This window comes from Tenrec ecaudatus, chromosome 9 (assembly GCF_050624435.1).
Source record: "Tenrec ecaudatus isolate mTenEca1 chromosome 9, mTenEca1.hap1, whole genome shotgun sequence".
NCBI lineage: Eukaryota > Metazoa > Chordata > Mammalia > Afrosoricida > Tenrecidae > Tenrec > Tenrec ecaudatus.
This window is the reverse complement of record NC_134538.1, coordinates 32,176,304-32,194,941: the sequence shown is the minus strand read 5'-3', so window position 1 is coordinate 32,194,941 and position 18,638 is coordinate 32,176,304. Positions and strand designations below refer to the sequence as shown.

The 18,638-nt window shown below is 50.9% G+C and overlaps 1 protein-coding gene across 1 annotated transcript; it reads right to left on the bottom strand.

Moving 5' to 3' along the window:
- Positions 1–657: 657 nt before the first annotated feature.
- On the bottom strand, positions 658–11,928 carry LOC142456733 (arpin). Its single transcript, XM_075557967.1, has 6 exons — positions 11,801–11,928; positions 10,186–10,261; positions 7,343–7,475; positions 3,461–3,667; positions 2,699–2,862; positions 658–1,398 (listed from the first exon to the last, which is right to left on the bottom strand). Exons 1-6 carry the CDS (start codon positions 11,890–11,892, stop codon positions 1,390–1,392), a joined length of 681 nt encoding a protein of 226 aa, XP_075414082.1. The 5' UTR covers positions 11,893–11,928; the 3' UTR covers positions 658–1,389.
- Between the last annotated feature and the right edge of the window lie 6,710 nt (positions 11,929–18,638).

Sequence of the window (18,638 nt, the reverse complement as noted above, 5' to 3'; positions counted from 1 at the left end):
CTTGACACATTGAGCTTCTGAAACTGAATCCCTATGGGAGCAGACAGTCTTATCGTTCTCCCTTGGAGCGGCTGGTGGGTTTGAACCACTGACTTTGCTGTTAGCAGCCGGCAGTGCCACTAGGGCTCCTTCTTGATATATTAACCAAGTCCAACCCAACCACTGCTATCAATTTGATTCCAACGTCCGAGACTATGGATCCTCACATCAAGCACTCACCATTACCCAGCCCAGTCCGACGCACAGTGACCTATGGGGCAGGGTGGAGCTTCCAGGCTGTAACGCTGTACGGGAGTAGAAAGCCTTCATCTTTCTCCTGAGGAGCAGTTTTGTAACTACTGACCTTGGAGTTAGCAGCCCAAAGCATAACCCACTAGGGAACCCCGACTCCTTGTCATCTTAATTCACCATCGTTGTGAGCTCACCGCCACCCCCTGTCTTTCCTCAAGTCAAGCAAGGTCCATCTACGTGCCCCCCAGTCCTTACTCCTCCTTAGGACATGTACACTTAACTCCCTCTCGCTCCTCGGATCTGCATTTGGGTACACTAGCCAGCAAGGCAAAGTTCAAGAACAACGAGAAATGGGAGTCCTTCCAATCGGGACGCTACTCAGCTGGAACACTGTTTACGCGACAAGAACTCAGCACGCTGGAAGAATTCTTTTCTGAAAATTTACTTGTTTATTAAAAAGTTCCCAAGGTACAAAACAACAACAGAAGTGTTTTCAAAAACGCAGCCTGGCAGAGTGAGTCTGAGAGATGGGGAGTGAGAGTGCACACTGTTGGCCTCGCAGAGAACAGCATTCACCAGGAACCAGCCCAGGAAGGAAGCAGCAGACAGGAAACTCGGAGGGGGCACAGGATCAGTGGAAGGAAGCAGGGACAGGGACAAGGAGGCTGGGAGCAGGAGAGCAGAGGCTGCAATGCAGAGTGTGGGGCTTGGGACGGTGTGGGTGTGTGGAAAGAAAGCAGGAAGAATCGCAGGCACAGAGAAAAGTGCCCCCTGGAAACTTCCCCCACCATTCTGACCAATGGATGCTCCCCAACTCTGCACCAAGACCAAGCCAGTTCATCTCAGACTGCCCCAGACTTGTCTACCACCTGTCTCTCAAAATAAGTTCCAGATCATGGGCCAGGATGGAAAAGGTCTAAGAAGACTAGATTCTCACCCAGGGAGGGTCCTTCCCTGAGCCACTGTATGCCCCCACCCCCACGAGAGGAGCTTATCCAAAGGGTGTTCCAAGATGGGGGTAGGAAGGATCAGGTAAGGCTGATTCAGGTGGATTGCTCTTTGTCTTCAGCTCCAGAGTGGAAGTGGGTGGAAGAACCTCTCAACAGCGCCACAGCAGGTTCTGGTGGGGCCCTGGAGGCCTGCTGTCCCCCATGAACTTCAGGCATCCTGGGGAAACCCAAGGGGGCAGAGACACAAAGAGAGAGCTCTTAGTAAAAGCATGTTAGTGAGTCTTTGGGTAAACAGCTTCTCTTCCTTAGGCTCGCCCTGGAGCCAGGCCGGCAGCTCTCAGTGATTTTGCAGTCCAGATCCCCCGTCCCAAGACAAAAGAGAATCCAGACTCTCAATTCTATCTGGCCTTGCTTTCTCTGTCACCCCCAAATAAATAGATAGATAGATAGATAGATAGATAGATAGATAGATAGATAGATAGATAAAAAGCATCTTTATCACCTAGATAAATGGCTCATTTTCCTGTTGGGAAACATTTTTGTTTTTACTGTTCAAATTGGGGCCTTTGATAGCGATTCAAATCTTTGAGTGAAATACAGTTTAGGAAAACAACCCAACTGTGAAGAGCCTGCAGCCTGATGCTAAACCAGGAGGCTGACCCAGGGGGAAAAACTAGTGAGGAGCAACCCAGTCACTTCCCAGCTACTTCAAACAAGAAGCCAATCACTCATGCGCCTGCACCACGGCCCGGCCTGACCCGGCCCGGCTAATGCAATCACTTGCAGTGGAAATGCTTGAGAGATTTACTGGCCTTTGCAGGCTCTCCTCAGTACCCCTTTCTTCCAATCCTCCTGGTTTCCTTACATCTTTGGGGCATACATGCAGACAGACCCAGCTCGGAAAGGTTCCAGGTCAAACTGTCTCCCCTGAGACATCTATTTTTGGGGCTGCAACCTGCCTTTCCTGTTCTTATGTTAATGAGAAAATCCAACGTAGGGTGGATCCTAAACCCAATCACTTCTGAGTTACGAAAGTAGCCACAGCGGCACTCATGCAAAGACATGCCAAGGGACACGGACAGCGGTCAATGGACGCTGCGCACTAAGAGATTCACAGAAGGGTCTACCTGCCAGGCCCGGTTTGGATGCAGAGCCTCCAAAGGGGAGCACATTCACATCTGCTCTTGAAGCCATTCGCGAATGGGGCTTCTGTTCGGGCAGCACCAGATACTGAGACGGAGGGTGTGCCCCCGGAACCTTGTAGGAATGTTTCTGGTGCGTGGATGTAGGGTGCCCTGGAGTCCATTGTGACTCAGCAACGCCACAAGCAGCGGAACGGGGACACTGCCCGTCCAGGTCCCCCTCACCGTGGCTGTCAGGCTTGGGCTCACCCCTCAGAATTCCATGAGGAGCTTATCACGACCGATAAACGAGCTGCTGTCCTCCCCTCGTCCCACAACACTACCCGAAGAGAGGAGCACTCCAAGGCCAGGTCCACAGCCGTCTCCCGGACCTACCCACTCCTCGTCCTCTGCGCCGTCTCCCTGCTCGCGGGCCTCCGCAGTGGCCCCTTCTGAAGACTTCTGGGCCATGATGTTGTCTGTCCAGGAAGTGCCTGTCTTTCCATCCCCAGCAAAATTACATCTGGTCACGGTTCCTGCCTCCAGTTTGGCTAATGACTCTGAAAGAAGAAGAGAAGCTGAATGGCCTTCTGCCTTGCGTGGGAAACACTGCGGGGAAGGGGAGGGCTTCGTCTGGGGTGGGGGGTCCTGTGGGACTCGATTCAGCCTTTGTCCTCTGTACTGTCTCGGCCAGGGTGTGGTGAGGGAGTCTCTGAGTGGTTCTCATCCTTCCTAATGCCGCGACCCTTTTGTACAGTTCATGTTGTGGGGACCCCCCTAACCAGAAAATTATTTTCATTGCTACTTCATATCTGTCATTTTGCTACTGTTATAAATTGGACAACCCCTGTGAAAGGGTCATTTGAACCCCAAAGGGGTCACGACCCACAGGTTGAGAACCACTGCACTAGATTACTAGGCTATAAGGCTGCTCACAAGAACCATGGGCTTGGACAACACTCTGGAATCCAGGGCATCCAGGCCAAGACCCCAAAGGCATGTGTCCAGGAATTTTAAAATAAATATCAAGTGACTTGGGGCCCACCGAGACTGGACTAGCCAGTGGCCATGAGCTCCGAGGAAAGGCTCAGGAAGGGGACCAGGAGTCCTCAACTCCCACACAAGAAGTTATGTCAGCAGGAAGGCTGTACTGCTAACCCAGGAAGGGGCCATCTCCCCGCGTTTTCAGCCGTAACCCGGCCCCCAGCTCGAGCTCCATCACTTCCATCTGTGCCTCGGGCATCCAGAAGGCCACGGTCTGGTCTGGGGTGAGGCTCGCCGTCAGTGCCAGCAGCTCTGGCTTATTGACCAGCTCCTTCAGCGCCTCGGGGGTGAGCCTGTCCGTGTCCCCCTTGGCTTCTACCTCTGCAGATAGACAGCATTGGATGGGTTATTATCGATTCACTTACAGAAACAAAAACACACACTCACTGCCATCGAATTAAGCTTGGCTCAAAGCTACCCTGCAGGACAGGGGAGACCTGCTCCTGTGGCTTCCTGGGGCTGTGAATCTTACAAGAGCAGAAAGCCTCAGTTTTCTCCTTCGGAGTGACTGGTGGGTTTGAACTGCTGGACTTGTGGTTAAGTAGCCCAAGGCATAATCCACTATGTCACCAAGACTCCTGAAGTTCTTACAAAGGGCTTATGTTTACCTTTTCTTTCTTCTTTTTTTCCCCTTTACGTTTCTTTTGATTTCTGTTCCTGAGAATATGAGGGTAAGTCAAAAAGCATGGCTAGAAAGTCATAGAAAATGTTCTTCAAGAGAAACATCAAATCGCGAAGCTACCGTTTTCTCAGTATGTCGTCCACACTTAGGTCCACCCTCTTCGGAAGGTGGCGCTTCCATCTCCCAGACATTCTGCATTCTCTGATTTACACCAGGGCAAAATGGCAGCTTTGGCCTTCTTGGGGTCTCAAATCATTCTTCTTTGAAATATCCTTTTGAGTTTGGGAAACAAAAGGACGCCTGAAGGGGCCAGACCAGGGGTAGGGCCATGGGTAGATGGGGTAAGGCACCCCAATGAGATTTTCACAAGCCATTCTGCTACCCTCAAAGACGGAGCAGCTGCACAGCTGATGGGTAAAATTACCCCTTGGTCCAACTTCCTTGGCCTTTTCCTCACCACTGTGGTTTTCAATTTTCTGAAATCCTCCTCAAAATAAGTTCCGCAATCACCAGGTCTGAGAAAATCTACCAATATGACCTCTTTGGAATCCAAAAATTTCGGCACTAGAACTTCTCAGCTGATCTCTCTGCCTTCATTTCACTGGCCCCGCAGCTCCCTCAGAAGCCACCGTTTCGATTGGCGCACGCCGCTCGCTCGGGACTGGACTGGCAGCGGCAAGGCTCGTCCTCAGGAGCTTCAGCTTTGTTGGAAAGATCAGCCCTTCGAGCCAGCCCATCTTCATGCAGTGCTTTTAGAAACCGTTCAACCCAAAGCTTGATCACTTACCACTGAAAACGCCGAGCCAGTGAGAGCTCAACTCCAAGAGCTACCTTAACAATGGTCATCCTATAGTCTTCGACCAGTGTCTGCTCTTCGGACGCTGTTTCTTCATTCACCGGGTTGACTGTCTTCCCTCTTGGGGTTCATTTCGTAAATTTTTCCAGCATTCCTCAAAATTCTTGGTGCTTCTAAAAACTATTGTTTTACGTAGGACAGCCTATCTATGTTACGAAGCTTCGGTGATTTTAGAAGATGTTCATCTAAGTTTTGCTAAAAATCTTATATTAGCCCTGACCTCAAAATGGTTTTTCCTGACATAGAAGTATGCCTTTTGCTGAAGGTACCTCACGAAACTAAGACGATATTACTACGAGAACTTATCTGCCACCAGTCATCAGTCATTGCTCGTATGAACTGGAACCCCAACCAGCAATTCAGTGACATTGATTACATTCTTCAAGTTGTGGCGCCATGCCCGGCCTCCTTTTCCCCAAGTGTCCCTTCTGCATCACCATAAACTCACTGCCCGCCCCCATGCTTCTTGTCTAATCCACAAGAGTAGCTGTTGTCAATTTAATACCCTATAGATCAGCAGTTCTCAACTTGTGGGTCGCGACCCCCTGGGGGTCGAATGACCCTTTCACAGGGGTATCCCAATTATAACAGTAGCAAAATTACATTTTTCCATAATTATGAAGTAGCAATGAAAACATGGCTGGAGGTCACCTCAACATGAGGAACTGTATGAAAGGGTCATGGCAGTAGGAAGGTTGAGAACCACTGATCTAGATTGATCTTGACTGATCAGACTGCTCAAAACAGTCTTCACTAAAAAACTTTCGGGGATACCTATGTTTGGTTTCAGGTTTCAAGATGATCTCAGGGCCCTGGGCTCAGGGGTTCATCTAGCCTCCATGGCTCCAGAAAGTCTGGAGTCCCTGAGAATTTGAACTTCTGATCCATATAATCCCTGTTTAGATCAGGATTCCTGTAGTGTCTTTGAGGAATCAGCTGTTCGGTAATGGTCGCTGTGCACGCTCCAGTTCTGGTCTCATGGCAAAGGGGGCAGTTGTTCATGGAGTTAGCCAGCTACCCCTTCCATTCCTCCTCCTATGCCCGACTCTCCTCCTCCCTCTGCTACTCCCACAGAGCGTCTTTTGTGACTGAGTGCTCTAGATGCCTTGCCTCAGTCACCCCTCACAGACTGCACAGCAGGCCTGTGGGTACTCATGAATCTGAGCTTAGAGAAAATTACTTCATTGCCCTGCGCCTGAAAAGGAGGGAGAAAATGTGCCTGTTTGACAGGACTGACAGCAGCTGTAAACGAAATGAGGCCTGTAAAGCATGTGTCAGCACAGTATCTTCCTGACCAGTAAATCTCAGTGAGGGTTACTCCATCTTTAAGATTCCCATGTTACAGATGAGAAAACCTGTGCTCAGAGAAGTTAAGTTACTGCTCTAAGATCACACAACGAGTCAGTCTCCAAACTCACTACAGAATTCTGCCTTCCTCCTGAAACAATGGAGGCCAGGCAGGGATCTCTCCAGATCCTGAGTCTTACTGCTTTGGGGAGAGGTAGGGAGGATCTGCTGAAGCAGGAACAAACTTTAGTGGTCTCCAGATGCTCTACGGATCCCCTCTTACTGGAAGCTTCTCCTGACTTACATGGTTACAAGGGCGGAAGAACCCCAAAGCAGCAGGTCAGGCAGCAGGCTGCTGGCTCGCAGGGTTTTGGGGGTTGTTGTTATTGTTAGGTGTTCTCGAGCCGGCTCCGACTCACAGTGACCTTATGTACCATAGAACGGAACGCGGCCCCGTCCTGGACCAGCCTCACAATAGCTGCTAAGGTTGAGCCCATTGTTGCTGCCACTGTGTTAATTCATCTCACTGAGGGTCTTCTTTTTCACTGACACCACTTTACCAAGTACGATACTCTCCTCTTGGGGCTATTGTCTCCTCATAACATGTCCAAAGTACACAAGATAAAAGTCTAGACATCGTCCCTTCTACAGAGCATCCTGGTTTTACTTCTTTCAAGACAATTTGATTTGTTCTTCTGGAAGTCCATGGTATAGTCAATATGTTTGCCAATGCCATGATTCAAAATGGAAGCTAACAAATCCCAAAATCGGCAAGTCAGATGAAAGGCTGCTGGCTCAAGTCCCCAGACCAGGAGGTCAGAGGATGACAAATCAGATACAGGATCAAGAAAGGGTAGGCTTTGCCAAAACATCTACAGCTGTTGGATGCAGGCCATTCCCACAAGGGAATAAATGCCTCTTCCAATGGATTGACCACTCACATCAGATCACAAAATGGAGACTGTTTACTTAGTGTTTATCAAACCACTAAGAAGCATGACCTAAACAGATGGACACAACCAGTTAAGAGTCCAGAGCCAGGTCATGGGTGGTCTTGTAGCCTGTAGGAGAAGATGGAAGGGAAATAGAAAGCTAGACAGGACCCTGGTCCCAAGGTAGCTTCAAGGCTAACCATCCTGGGAAGATATTATCTAGGGGCTGAGAGGTTCAGGGGCCAAGGAAGAACGCCCTGTGGGAGGGCCCTGAGGGAGAAGGGTGGAAGGATACCTACTGTATGATGACATGAGGAAGCCCGTGTTCACCTTCTTTGTAGCGCTGAAGTTGGGTTCAAGTTCATTTCCCTTGGGGTCAAATTTGCGGCGGTGGATGCTGCTGGGCTGGACATACAACACGTAGTAGCGTTCCTGTGGTCCGGCAGAGAGAGAATGAGGAGGCTGCCATCACTGTGCTCACCTCAACACACAACTCCCCTGGGCTCTGGGCATGGCCCTCCTCAACCTCACCTTAACCCTCAAGTCCCACCTCAGCTCTAAAAAATATTCAAGCTGGGCTGATGTCCCCCATTCAAATATTCATTCATTTATTCATTCATGTGTTCAGTAGAGCACACAATGAGCCCTGGTGGTGTAGTGGGTTGCATGTTGGGCTGCTGACCACAAGGTCAGCGGTTCGAAATCACCAGCCACTCTATAGGAGAAAGTGGAGGCTTTCTACTCCTGGAAGCAGTTACACTCTCTGAAACTCACAGGGGGCAGTTTTACTCTGTCCTACAGGCCTGGTATGAGTCAGAATCTACTAGATGGCTGCGAGTTGAGGTTTAGAGGTCCATAGTAGGGTGGGCACAAGGCCTGCACATGACCAGGATAGAAAGTACATGCAAAAATCCATGAGCCAAGCACAAAGCATGAAGCACCCCGAACACCATAAAGCAGAAGTGGATACAGCCAACGTGTCATGGGAAAGGTACTGAGAAAGACCTTGGGCCCAGTGGCCCCTCTGCCTCTTCCAACAGATTCATGACCTGGAACAAATCACTCCCAGCCTCCCAAGCTCCAGGATCCTCTGCGAGCCAGGGGTGAAGTGATGGCTACCCTTAGGAATGCTGCAAGGCTTCAATGGGATCCTGGGGAGGAGCAAGCACGGTGTTAAGCGGGAAGCGAACCCTAGCTGCTATTTGCCGGCTAGTCTAACAAGAAAAGGCCAACGCATGATGCCAGCAGACTGATGAAGAGATGCCCACTTCCTGGGAGAGCTGAGGAAGGTGAAGTCTCAGAGAGCAGAGAGACCTGCAAGTGCAGAGGTAAGGGACTAGAATAGATATTAAACACAAGACAGGTACACAGAAATCTAGAGTCCCACCTACAGTGGAGCGCCTTGAGCCACTTGGCCAAGACCTGGGGAAGCCGAGGCTAGGAAGGCAAGCGTGATCAGTTGGAGGCAGATCCCCAGTTGGCATTGGGAGCTTATCTGGTAAATAAGAAGGAATCCTTCGGAGCAGCAAAGACCCCAGAGGGTCTCTCAGGAAACAAGTTGGCAACAGGGCAGGAATGAGCTTTGGAGCGAGGGGCAGTCAGAAGGGGTAGGTCGGAGAGCCCATCACGACGGACTGGCGTTCCTGAGGATCTAGCCGAGGTGAGTGGATATGGATGAGGGAGGTCAGGAATGGCCAAGGGAGGAGCTCGACCTGACTGGACATTGCTTTTTTAGCTCTAGCTTCACCAAGAAACTTGGAGGAAGCAAGTTTGGAGCGGGCTGAGGAGAGCACCCTGCCTGCCTGGGCACAAGTCAGCCCTAGCAGAAGTTCGGCCTCAGCATGGGCGTGCACATGGACTCTCCTGAGAAGGTTGGCTCAGGACTCCAGATTGGCATGGCCAGGAAGGGCGAAGCAAAGCATTTCTTGGCATCAAAGTAGTGGGGGGCTGGGAGGGGGGGCGTTCTCATGGGGTAGAGAGAAAGGCTCTGGGTAGCACCATTGGCCACCTTGACAGGGTGCTACTATCAACGAGTCACCTTGTCAACATATCCGGGTCATGCCATGGGGTGGCGCGGACACTCAGAACAAGCAGCATCCGCTGGAGGCAGCCGTTCAGTTGGCGCTCTGGGTTGGGATTCTATTTGGCAGACAGGCAGGGATCCTTTGGCGCAGCAACGAGCGACAGCAAAGAGATGGCTGTGTAAGATGTCACCTTGGACATGAGAGAGAGCAACAGTGGCAGGGGCTCCAAGGAGATGGGAAGTCACTAACTGTCAACAACGGAGAGGTCACATGAAGCGTGGAAATAAAAGCCCAGAAAACAGCAGCCCTCTCCCATAGTCCCTGCCACCAATGTGCACCCAGTGGAGATCCAGGTCCACACAGGTGACCTGCTTTGTAAACGCCCAACATTCTTAGATGCCCAGTCGCAAACAGCAATGAAAAAAGATGAGTCGGTGCCAAGAGCCGCCCTGCTTCTATAGAGATGCAAACAACAAACGTAGCGGTACATTTATGATAACCCACTCCCAAGGGCTGGCATGCGCACAACTGCCCAGGATCAGAGCTGGTACCCAGGAGGGGTGAGGTCGTTGGTTGCCCTCTCTGACCTTGCCTGCTACTTTGAGGCAGTGGGAAGTACCAGGCCAGAGGGAAGGGATCTGGGCCCTAGACTCTAAGAACAAAGAGCCAGCCACCCATCCTGCCTTCCTCCCCTCCTCTACTCCATGCCCAGCAAGGCTCCTGGCCCCATTCCTTTCATAAGTCACCCCTGCAGGCCCTCCTCAGGGCATCCACAAGCTGAGTCCTGAAGCATCCACCTCACCCCTTCCTGCTTTCAGGCTCCCAATCTCAGCCCAATCACACTATCTGGGTCCAGGGCCTGGTCTGTTTTCTGAGCTACGACCCGGGCCTTTCCTCCTGGCCACACACTGCCCAGCATGGCCTGAATGGATCCCTTCCCATCTTCAGCCACATTTGGTTGGTGTTGGTGTTGGGACACATCTCCCAACAACCCGTGCACCACTCAGTGAAGAAGCTGCATCCCTCCCCAGTCCTCGGCACTGGCAGAGCCTGGAGCAGGGAGCGACTTCTGGAAGGACTAAAGCCAGCGCCGAGCTGCCACCCCAGAAGCAGCGCACCTTCCTGCCGTGGGTATCCAAGATGCTGTGCCGTGACACATCCACCAGCTCTCCCTCCAGCAGGACCCCGTTGCCCCTGAGACAAGAGGAAGAGAAGGGATGGGTCAGCTCTGCCAGAAAATAGCCCCCTTCCAGTGTGATGGCCCAAGATCCGCGAAGCAAGATCCTGACCTGTGGGGGTGGGGGGATGGGGGGCGGTGAGAGGGGTGGATTTTATTATCCCAGAGTGGGTGTGCAAGTGAGGGCACTACCAGAGGGCAGTGCTGTTGAGACCAAGCAATGGGCCCCCCTGCAGAGCCCAGAACTCAGTCTTACATACAATAGGCAGAGAACACATTCAGCACTCCCCACTGCTCCTCAGGTGACAAAGACCGTGGGCACGAAGGGTTTTTGTAAACTATCAAAACGTTTACTACATATAAAGGATGTTGCCTTTTTATTAACCGAAAAACAATTTTGGGCAGGGGGGGGGGTGTTTCTAAAGGGCTATCTATGATCATCCCTTCTCATTGACTTTAAAGCCGTGCATATATTTCTGTTGTCATTCACATCACATAGGGGACGACCTAATGACTCAGGGCCATCAAGTTTGACCCCTAGTGACCCTCTCGAACAGGACAGTACTGCCCCCTGTGGGTTTCCCAGACTGTCAATGTCTTCAGGAGTGGAAAGCCTCAACTTTCCCCTGAGCAGTCGGTGGTTTTGAACTCTGACCTTGGGTTAGCAGCATACTACGCCAGCAGTGCTCCTCAACAACCTAACACGGAAGTGGTTGGTGGAGCTGGAGAAACGGGGATGCGGGGACTTAGGATTTTCCTGACCAGACTGAGATGGCAGGGTGGCCCGTGAGATCAGCTGAACCCGAGGTTTTCTGGTTCCACTCTGCATAAAATCAGCACCGGAGGCTCCCTCTTTGGGAATGCAGAAATGGGAGAGAGGCTGACAAGGTGTGTGGGGTGGGGGGAGGAAATCACGATTGGAAAACAACTCTTATTTTGTCACAACCACCACATACAAAACAGGAGGTAGCATTTGGGTTTCAGGCAGTCTTGGTGGCACAATGGTTAAGGCACTTGGCTGCTAAAAGAAAACAGGGGCCCACCGGCTGTTCCAAAGGAAAAGGCTGGGCAGCCTGCTTCCTGAAGACTGACAGCGTCGGGACGCACGGGGCGGTTCTACTCCGTGCTCCCAGGTCGCTGTGCGCGGGATCGGCTCCAGGCAGGGGTGTGAGTGGCGTGTCAGTTTGACTGGAAGGGCTCCTTTGCTTTTAGGATCTGGATATCCGCCGGGGCGGGCTCTCCTGCACCCAACTCTGCCCTGGACTCGCCAACTCCCACCGGCACCCCAAGGGCGCGGTCCTTTCTAGAGGGGGTGGGCACCCGTGCAAAGGCCCGCGCTGGAGGAGGGACAGAGGTCGGGACAGGTCCGAGCCCGCGGGCAAGCCGGCCTGTGGCCCTGCGCATCTTTGTCTCAGGGGGTGCAGCTCGGGCTGCGGGGCGCGGGCCCGAGAGGGCAATGTGGGCACCCCAATCTTCCCTTCCTCCGTGCCACCCGCAGCCTGGGGAGTTGGGGTGGCGGAGTTGGGGTGGCTCCCAGAGGCGGCGGCGGGGCCTACCCCTGGTGGGCGCCAGGGTCCCAGGCGGCGGGCAGCCGCGCGCTCCGCACCGCCTTGTTCCGGAGGGCGCCGTCCTGGTAGATGCGGCTCATGGCCGCGCCGGGAGGCCCGAGGCGCGAGCCGGCTCCCGGGAGCAGAGGCGCGGGGCAGAGAGTGGCGGAGACGCGCCGGGCCGGGGCTGCGGGTCCGGGAAGGGCGCGGCTCCGCTCGGGCGCGCCCGGGCGGGATTTAAAGGAGCCGAGCTCCATTCCCGCCGGTCCGGCGCGCTGGGAGCGGGCTTCCTGCGCGACGCCCATCGCGGGTTAGGGACCTGCGTCCGCGGGCTCAGGGTACTTTCCCTCCTTCCCTGCGAGGGGAGGGAGGCCCTTGTCCCAACACACGCACAAAGGAGATATGTAGGAGGATGCGTTTGGGGGGAGCAGGAACGGGGAAGAGGGGGACAGCCCTCAGGAATGACGCTATGCCGACCTGTGCCCTCTCGTGGTCCCACAGTGGCTGAGGAAGGGGCTCCAGAGCTCTGGGACAAATAACTCTGAGCCTGGGAACCTGAGCAAGGATTGGATGCAGCTGTGTGCGCTTGGACGGACTCCTCAACCTCTCTGCGCCCACGCTCCTTCTTCTGTAAAAGGGGGTTGGATGAGTTTACCACTGCCCATCCCTTCCTGTGCTGGCACAGTGGCCCTCAGGTTGAGGCAGAGAGAAGGCAGAATCGTTTTTCAAACCTGTCCTGGGAGTGAGCCCAGGAGTGTGTGGGGCTATCCAGGGAGACCTTGTTCTGGCCGAAGGGCTCTTTCAAAGGGAGGTAGCCAGACAGTGTGAGAGCGCTGTGTGCCCTCCCCCTCTCACCTCAGGGTTTCCGTGGGCCCCAGACAACAGCCATCCTCCCCCTCCCCCCAAATAAATATCCTTGTAGTTAGACAAAGATCTTTGTGTCTTATTGACAATGTGGAGGCATTTGCGTAGATCAGAACATTGGGACATGGGTAACATTGTAAAGCACTGTCATTCCAGAACATCTATTGTGCTCATGTGGAACCTGTAGCCAGGGACAGTTGTTGGACCAGAACAAGGGGAGACCGTGTGATTTCAATTCACCAAAGAAAGGTCAAGACATTGGGAGGTTTGATGAGATAGTGAATATACAACAGATGATTTGCTCTGTAAACCTTCACCTACTTCACACTGAAAAGTTCAATTAAAAAGAAAACCAGGAAAGGTGTATGCCAGGGGTGTACATTTCACCATACTCACTCTGTTTGCTGAAGAGATAGCATGTGAAGCTAGACCATGTGCAGAAGACTATGGCATCGGGATTGGAGGAAGACTCACTAGCAAGCTGTGATTTGAAGGTGACACAATCTTGTTGAAAGCAAAAAGGACTTGATGAAGATCAGAGAGGACAGCCTTCAATATGAATGATGTTTCAATTTAAAGAAAACAAGGAGCCTTGGGTGGCCTAATGGTTACAAGTTCGTCTGCTAACTGCAAGGTCAGTAGTTTGAAACCATCAGCCGCTCCGCAGGAGAAAGATGGGCTTTCTACTCCTGTACAGAGTTACAGTCTCAGAAGCCCACAGGGACTGCTCTACCCTGCCCTGTCGGGTTGCTATGAGTCAGCACCAACTGGAGTTGTGGTTGTTGTTGTAAAGAAAAGAAGATTCCTTCCTGGACCAATAAACAACATCATGATAAATGGAGAAGAGACTGAAGTTGTCCAGGATTGCATTTTCCTGGGATTCACAATCGAGGTCTGCGAAAGTCAGGAAACCCAATCACGTATTGCATTGGGGAAATCTGCTCCTCAAAGCATGAAAAAACAAAAATGCCATGTTGAAGATTAAGGTGCGTCTGCCCTGTTAGATTTCTGGGTTGGTTTACCTTGGCTCTTCTCAACGCTGAAAGGATTCATGGGGCAGAAGCACTTTCATAATCCGAGTTACTTTTAGGAGGGAAAGGGGAGTTTCAGGTATTACAGTCTCAAAGGGTACCCACTATCTCTGGAAAGCATGCAAAGCTGAGAGGAGGTTGTGCAAGATTTCCCCACTGAAGAAGGCCACTTCCGGAGAGCGCTAAAACCCACGTGAAACCAGTGTCTGAAGCAGCGAGTGGAACCAGAGCGTGGTGCCAGCAGAGCGGAACCACCAAGAGACACACAGCTGGCCCTGCTGCTATCCCCTCCTACATTCCTTGAGGGGGCGTGGTTGTGGGTATTACCATGCCTGATGGCTAAGTTCATGGGCACCTGTGAGGTTGACCTGTGAAGGTTGACCTGCGCCTGCACCTAAGTAGGTGAGTGTAGTCTGCGCATGCTCCGTTTCAGGAGCATGCTATATTCAGGACTACGCGTGTGATGTATTATGTCCCAGGATCTGAGCAAGGTCCGCTTTGAATTGTCCCCTCGGACGTCTAATGTGAGCCTGATTCCTTTCCCACCCCTTTATTGTGGCATGACCAGCTAATTTTCGCTTAGGGTAGGCGTTTGGTGGAGTCAACCCCCTGATCCCTAATCTGGCGACCTGTCAGACCCATGCCATGCTCTTTTCCGTTGCCTTGGATGCCTTTGGAAGCTGGACAATGAATAATGCAGATCAAAGAAGAATTGATGCCTTTGAGCTCTGGCGCTGGTGAAGAATGATACTACGAACTCCCAGAAGAATAAACAAACCTCTGTTGGATGAGCACCAGCATGTCCTTAGCATTGGGGATGGTGAGACTTTGTTCCCATGTTTTGGATATTTGTAGCCATTTAATTTTTTGTTAACTTGAAGCTATTAATCAGGTCACAGCCTGATGCTGCTGCTTTGAGGGGGTAAGAAAGAGAGTGAGGCTCTTCTCTCTCTTCTCTCTGGCTCTTCGCTTCCTCCTGGCTGGGACTTCACTGAGTCTGCCTCCAAGAGTGACCCCATGTGAGCTGCTGACCTGGAGAACTGTCAGCGTCCTGTGACATATCCCCTGACCTTGGATCCATATGACTCAGCACCCACTGGCCTGTGAGCTCCCTGCTTCCCACTTCACTGCTGCAGCTCTGTGAGTCTGCAGAGGGCTTGGCTAGCATCAGACCCATGAACTTGAGTTGGACTGGGCTGGGGCGCCTTCTGGATATCAAGTTCCCTTTTATATGTAAATGAGCATCACTGGTTTTACTTCTCCTGCAAACCCAACCTAATACAGACACGTTCAGGAGAGGCCGATCTCTGGAGAAGGACATCAGGCTCTATAGAGTGGAGGCTCAGCGAAAAAGAGGAAGCGCCTCAATGAGATGGGTTGACTCCGTGGCTGCGACAATGGGCTCACACATAATGACAGTTGTGAGACTGGCACAGAACCTGGCAGTGCTTCGTTCCGCCAAAAGTCCAACAACATACATATGCATACGCATATGTCAGCAGAAAGAAAAAGGAACTTTCAGGTCAAAGAAATTATTTTGATATATACTATTCATCTTGATGCCAATAGTGATGAAATATAACTTTTAAATCTTTTAGTGTATGTTGTACATATTTGTTATGTGGAGATCTATGAAAATTATATGTCTGTAATATATGTATATAATTCATATAATTTTCTTCTATGTGTATGCTGTTGTTAGTTAAGTGCCCTGGGGTCAATTCCGGCTCTTAGAACCGCTATGTACAACAGACTGAAGCTCTGCCAGGCCCTGTGCCATCCTCACAATTGGCCCGTCATTTCTAGGCTTGGCCCCACTGTTGCAGCCCCTGTGTGTCCATCCAGCTCACTGACGATCTTCCTCTTTTTTTTTTTTTTTTTTTTGGCTTCTCTTCTACTTTACCAAGCGCAATGTCCTTCTCCAGAGTCTGGTCTCTCCTGAGAACATGTCCAAAGTCCGTGAGACGAAGTCTTGCCATCCGCACTTCCAAGGGGCACTCTGGCTGTGCTTCTTTCAGACAGATCCGTCCGTCCTTCTGGCAGTTCCTGGTGTGGTCACTATTCTCTGCCAACACCATCTTCGAATGCAACCATTTGTTCTCGGGTTTTTCTTTCTCAAGGGAGACCCAGCTACTGTACCTCCTGGGTAAGTTAGCCCAACCCCTGGCTGACCTTCTCTGCCTTCTCAGTAAAAGGCAGAGAAGGAGGAAACAGAAGAGTCCTGCAGGAGCCCTCAGGGCACAGCTAGTCCTTCCTGGGCCCTCCTGCCCCCAAACACTCCCAGGCTGATTCCCTGGCTATCTTGCCCTCCTCCTACCTTCCTTCTGTGTCATCTTCCCCTACACCGTGGCTCCAAATTTAAGCAGCCAGTTAAGACTGTTTAATTAAACTGAAAGAAGACTTAAATTCCATCCTTCAGTCTTACTGGCCACGTTTGGAAGGCTCAGTACGTACCAACAAACAGCCAGTCGTTACCGTATTGGACAGTGCAGATTCAGAAGCTGCCCATCACTGCAGGAAGTTCTGTAGGACAAACCAAAAACTCACTGCCACCGAGTTCATTCTGACCCACGGTGACTCCATAGCAAAGGATGCGCTTCTGAGAAGGTAACTTTACAGGAGTAGAAAGCCTCATCTCACTCCTGCAGAGAGCTGGGTGGATTTGAAGGGGTGACCTTGTTTGCAGACCAACTCGCCACCAATGCTGGAAAGCACTACACTTGGGAAGACCAATCTCCTCTGGGTCGCAGGTTCTGCAACTTTGCTGCGTCAGCTCACTAGGTGGACCAGGCACCACCAAGGCAGAGAAATCTAAATGAACCAGGAAGCATTTAAAATAGAACTTTGTTAGATTTTTTTTGCATTTAACTTTGCAGTTTATGTTCTCGTAGGACACCTGGCAGAGCCATGACTAAGCGCTTGATGACTAACTGAAAGGTCAGTGGTTCAAACCCCCCAGCTGCTCTGTGAGGGAAGATGGGACAATCTGTTCCTGGTAAGTGGCAGCCTTGGAAACCCTCTGGGGGCAGTTCCACTCTGTCCTGTAGGGCCACTCTACACTGGAATCGGCTCAATGGCACAATTTAACTTTAAGCCAAACGCCCTGAGGTGTAACATCTGTCTGGAAACACAGCATGCAGGTATGTCCTGAGAGTAGCATTCGGCATTCATATTCAACAACGGAGTCCTCTTGTTCTGAATATGGAGTCATCACATTTCCTTTGAGACTTATTTTTAAGAAAGCAAATGTTTTGAGAATGAAGATGGCAACAGGTATACAAATGTGCTTGACACAAAGGATGGATGTATGGATTGTTATAAGCATTGCATGAGCCCCCAATAATAAAACAACAGCAACTTATTTTTGTTTTTGAAATTATTGTTGGCACAAATGGAATTTCGGCTACAAAAACGTAAGCTTTGGACCCCTCTGTGCCATGGGGGAACTGACAGTGTGTTCACACGAGTATGTATGCTTTGTGACATTTTCAATGGTAAGTAGTTTTGCTGAAGTTGAGACCACTCTCTTTTCTTTGCCAAGAGGTCTCCTTTGCTTCATGTCAAGCGAGATAGTTAGTTTATTGTGCCAGCCTGGCCGATAAACACAAGTGAGATTAATTGAAGGGCAGAGAGATAAATGGCTTGGTGAGTCTCGCTTTTATTGTCTCTTGCTCTTTGATCATCTGACCAGCTGTGCTTGTTCTGTGTCTCAATTTACAGGCTACACTACCTGTGGGATGATTAGCCGGTGGACTGTGTCGCTTTAAATTGAGGTCCCTTTAAGACCACATGATTGGAATGCACATCTCTGGAGCTGAGGACTGACGGTTAGTGACAGTTGGGGACCTGCCTTGCTGTTTGTTGCCTGGGGATATATAGCCCAGCTCTCGCTACAGAGGACGAACTGGTGGCCCTCAAGACTTGAAGGACTGCCAGTGTCTCACAACTCTCTCACGGGAGTGAGTTGCACTGAGCCATTTGTACTGCTTTATAATTTCACTGTTCATTTCTTGTGTTATCTATCTATCTTTATAAATATATATAAAATTACTAGCAATCTGGTTTTGTTTCTCTAGAGAACCCTGTGTAACACATCAAGTGACATTAGAGTGAGATTTGGGTGAAGGGACATTAAGAAGAGGAACATGTCATATGCAGTCCCTGGGTGGTGCAAATGATTAATGGTCTTTACTGCCAAAGGTTGGAGGTTTCACTCCATCTAGAGCCCCTCAGAAGAAAGGCCTGGCCATCTATTCCCCCTATGGAGCTTAGTTCTTCTCTGACACACATCAAAACCAACCCGGCAGCAGCTGACACAAGAAGGTTTCATTTGGGTTAGTGGGATATAAGGGCATTTTTGTGTCATGTCCATACATGGTTAGCTTGTTGCCAGCTGTGCTACGGTGGTAAGAATTCCAGGAATACTTGGCCACACTCTGTGCTGACTCATCTGATGCTGTGCCCCAAAGGAGTGAAGCTAGAGCTGGAAATATGCCCTAGAGCGAGTGCCTCCCTTACACTGGGCTATGTGGGCAGTGGAAAGGAGCCAGGCTTGAGACCACGGGGGCCATGGAGCTGGTATGCAGAACACTCCTCCTGGCCTCAGACATGAGAAATTCTTCATGCAGCTTTTGGCTCTCAATGACCCTGATCAAATCGAAGCTCTCTCAGGAATTGTCTCACTAAAGCTGTGCACGTGTGCGTAGCAGTGAAACAAAGAGGGAGTGCATTGGTGTGTGGAGTCGTAGGCTTTATGCATGAGATCACATCTTACCATATCTGACACATCTTGTCCTGACAAAGCCTGGTGGTTCCAGGAGAAATCGCATGCTCACTTGTGGGGAAATAGCCGGAAGGAAAATATAGATACATGCTTACATACACACGCACCAGAGAGCAGGGAGCCACAAAACAAAGGAGGCACTCAATAGAGAAAGCATAACATAAAATAA

Bases quoted from the DNA above. Each gene is read 5' to 3' on its own strand.
- LOC142456733 (XM_075557967.1), bottom strand. From the start codon at position 11,892: ATGAGCCGCATCTACCAGGACGGCGCCCTCCGGAACAAGGCGGTGCGG. The intron at 3,668-7,342 runs GTAGGTATCCTT...GTCTATCTGCAG, and splicing joins CTTCCTCATGTCATCATACA to AGGTAGAAGCCAAGGGGGAC. The intron at 2,863-3,460 runs GTTAGCAGTACA...TTCTTCTTTCAG, and splicing joins GGGAGATGGCCCCTTCCTGG to AGTCATTAGCCAAACTGGAG.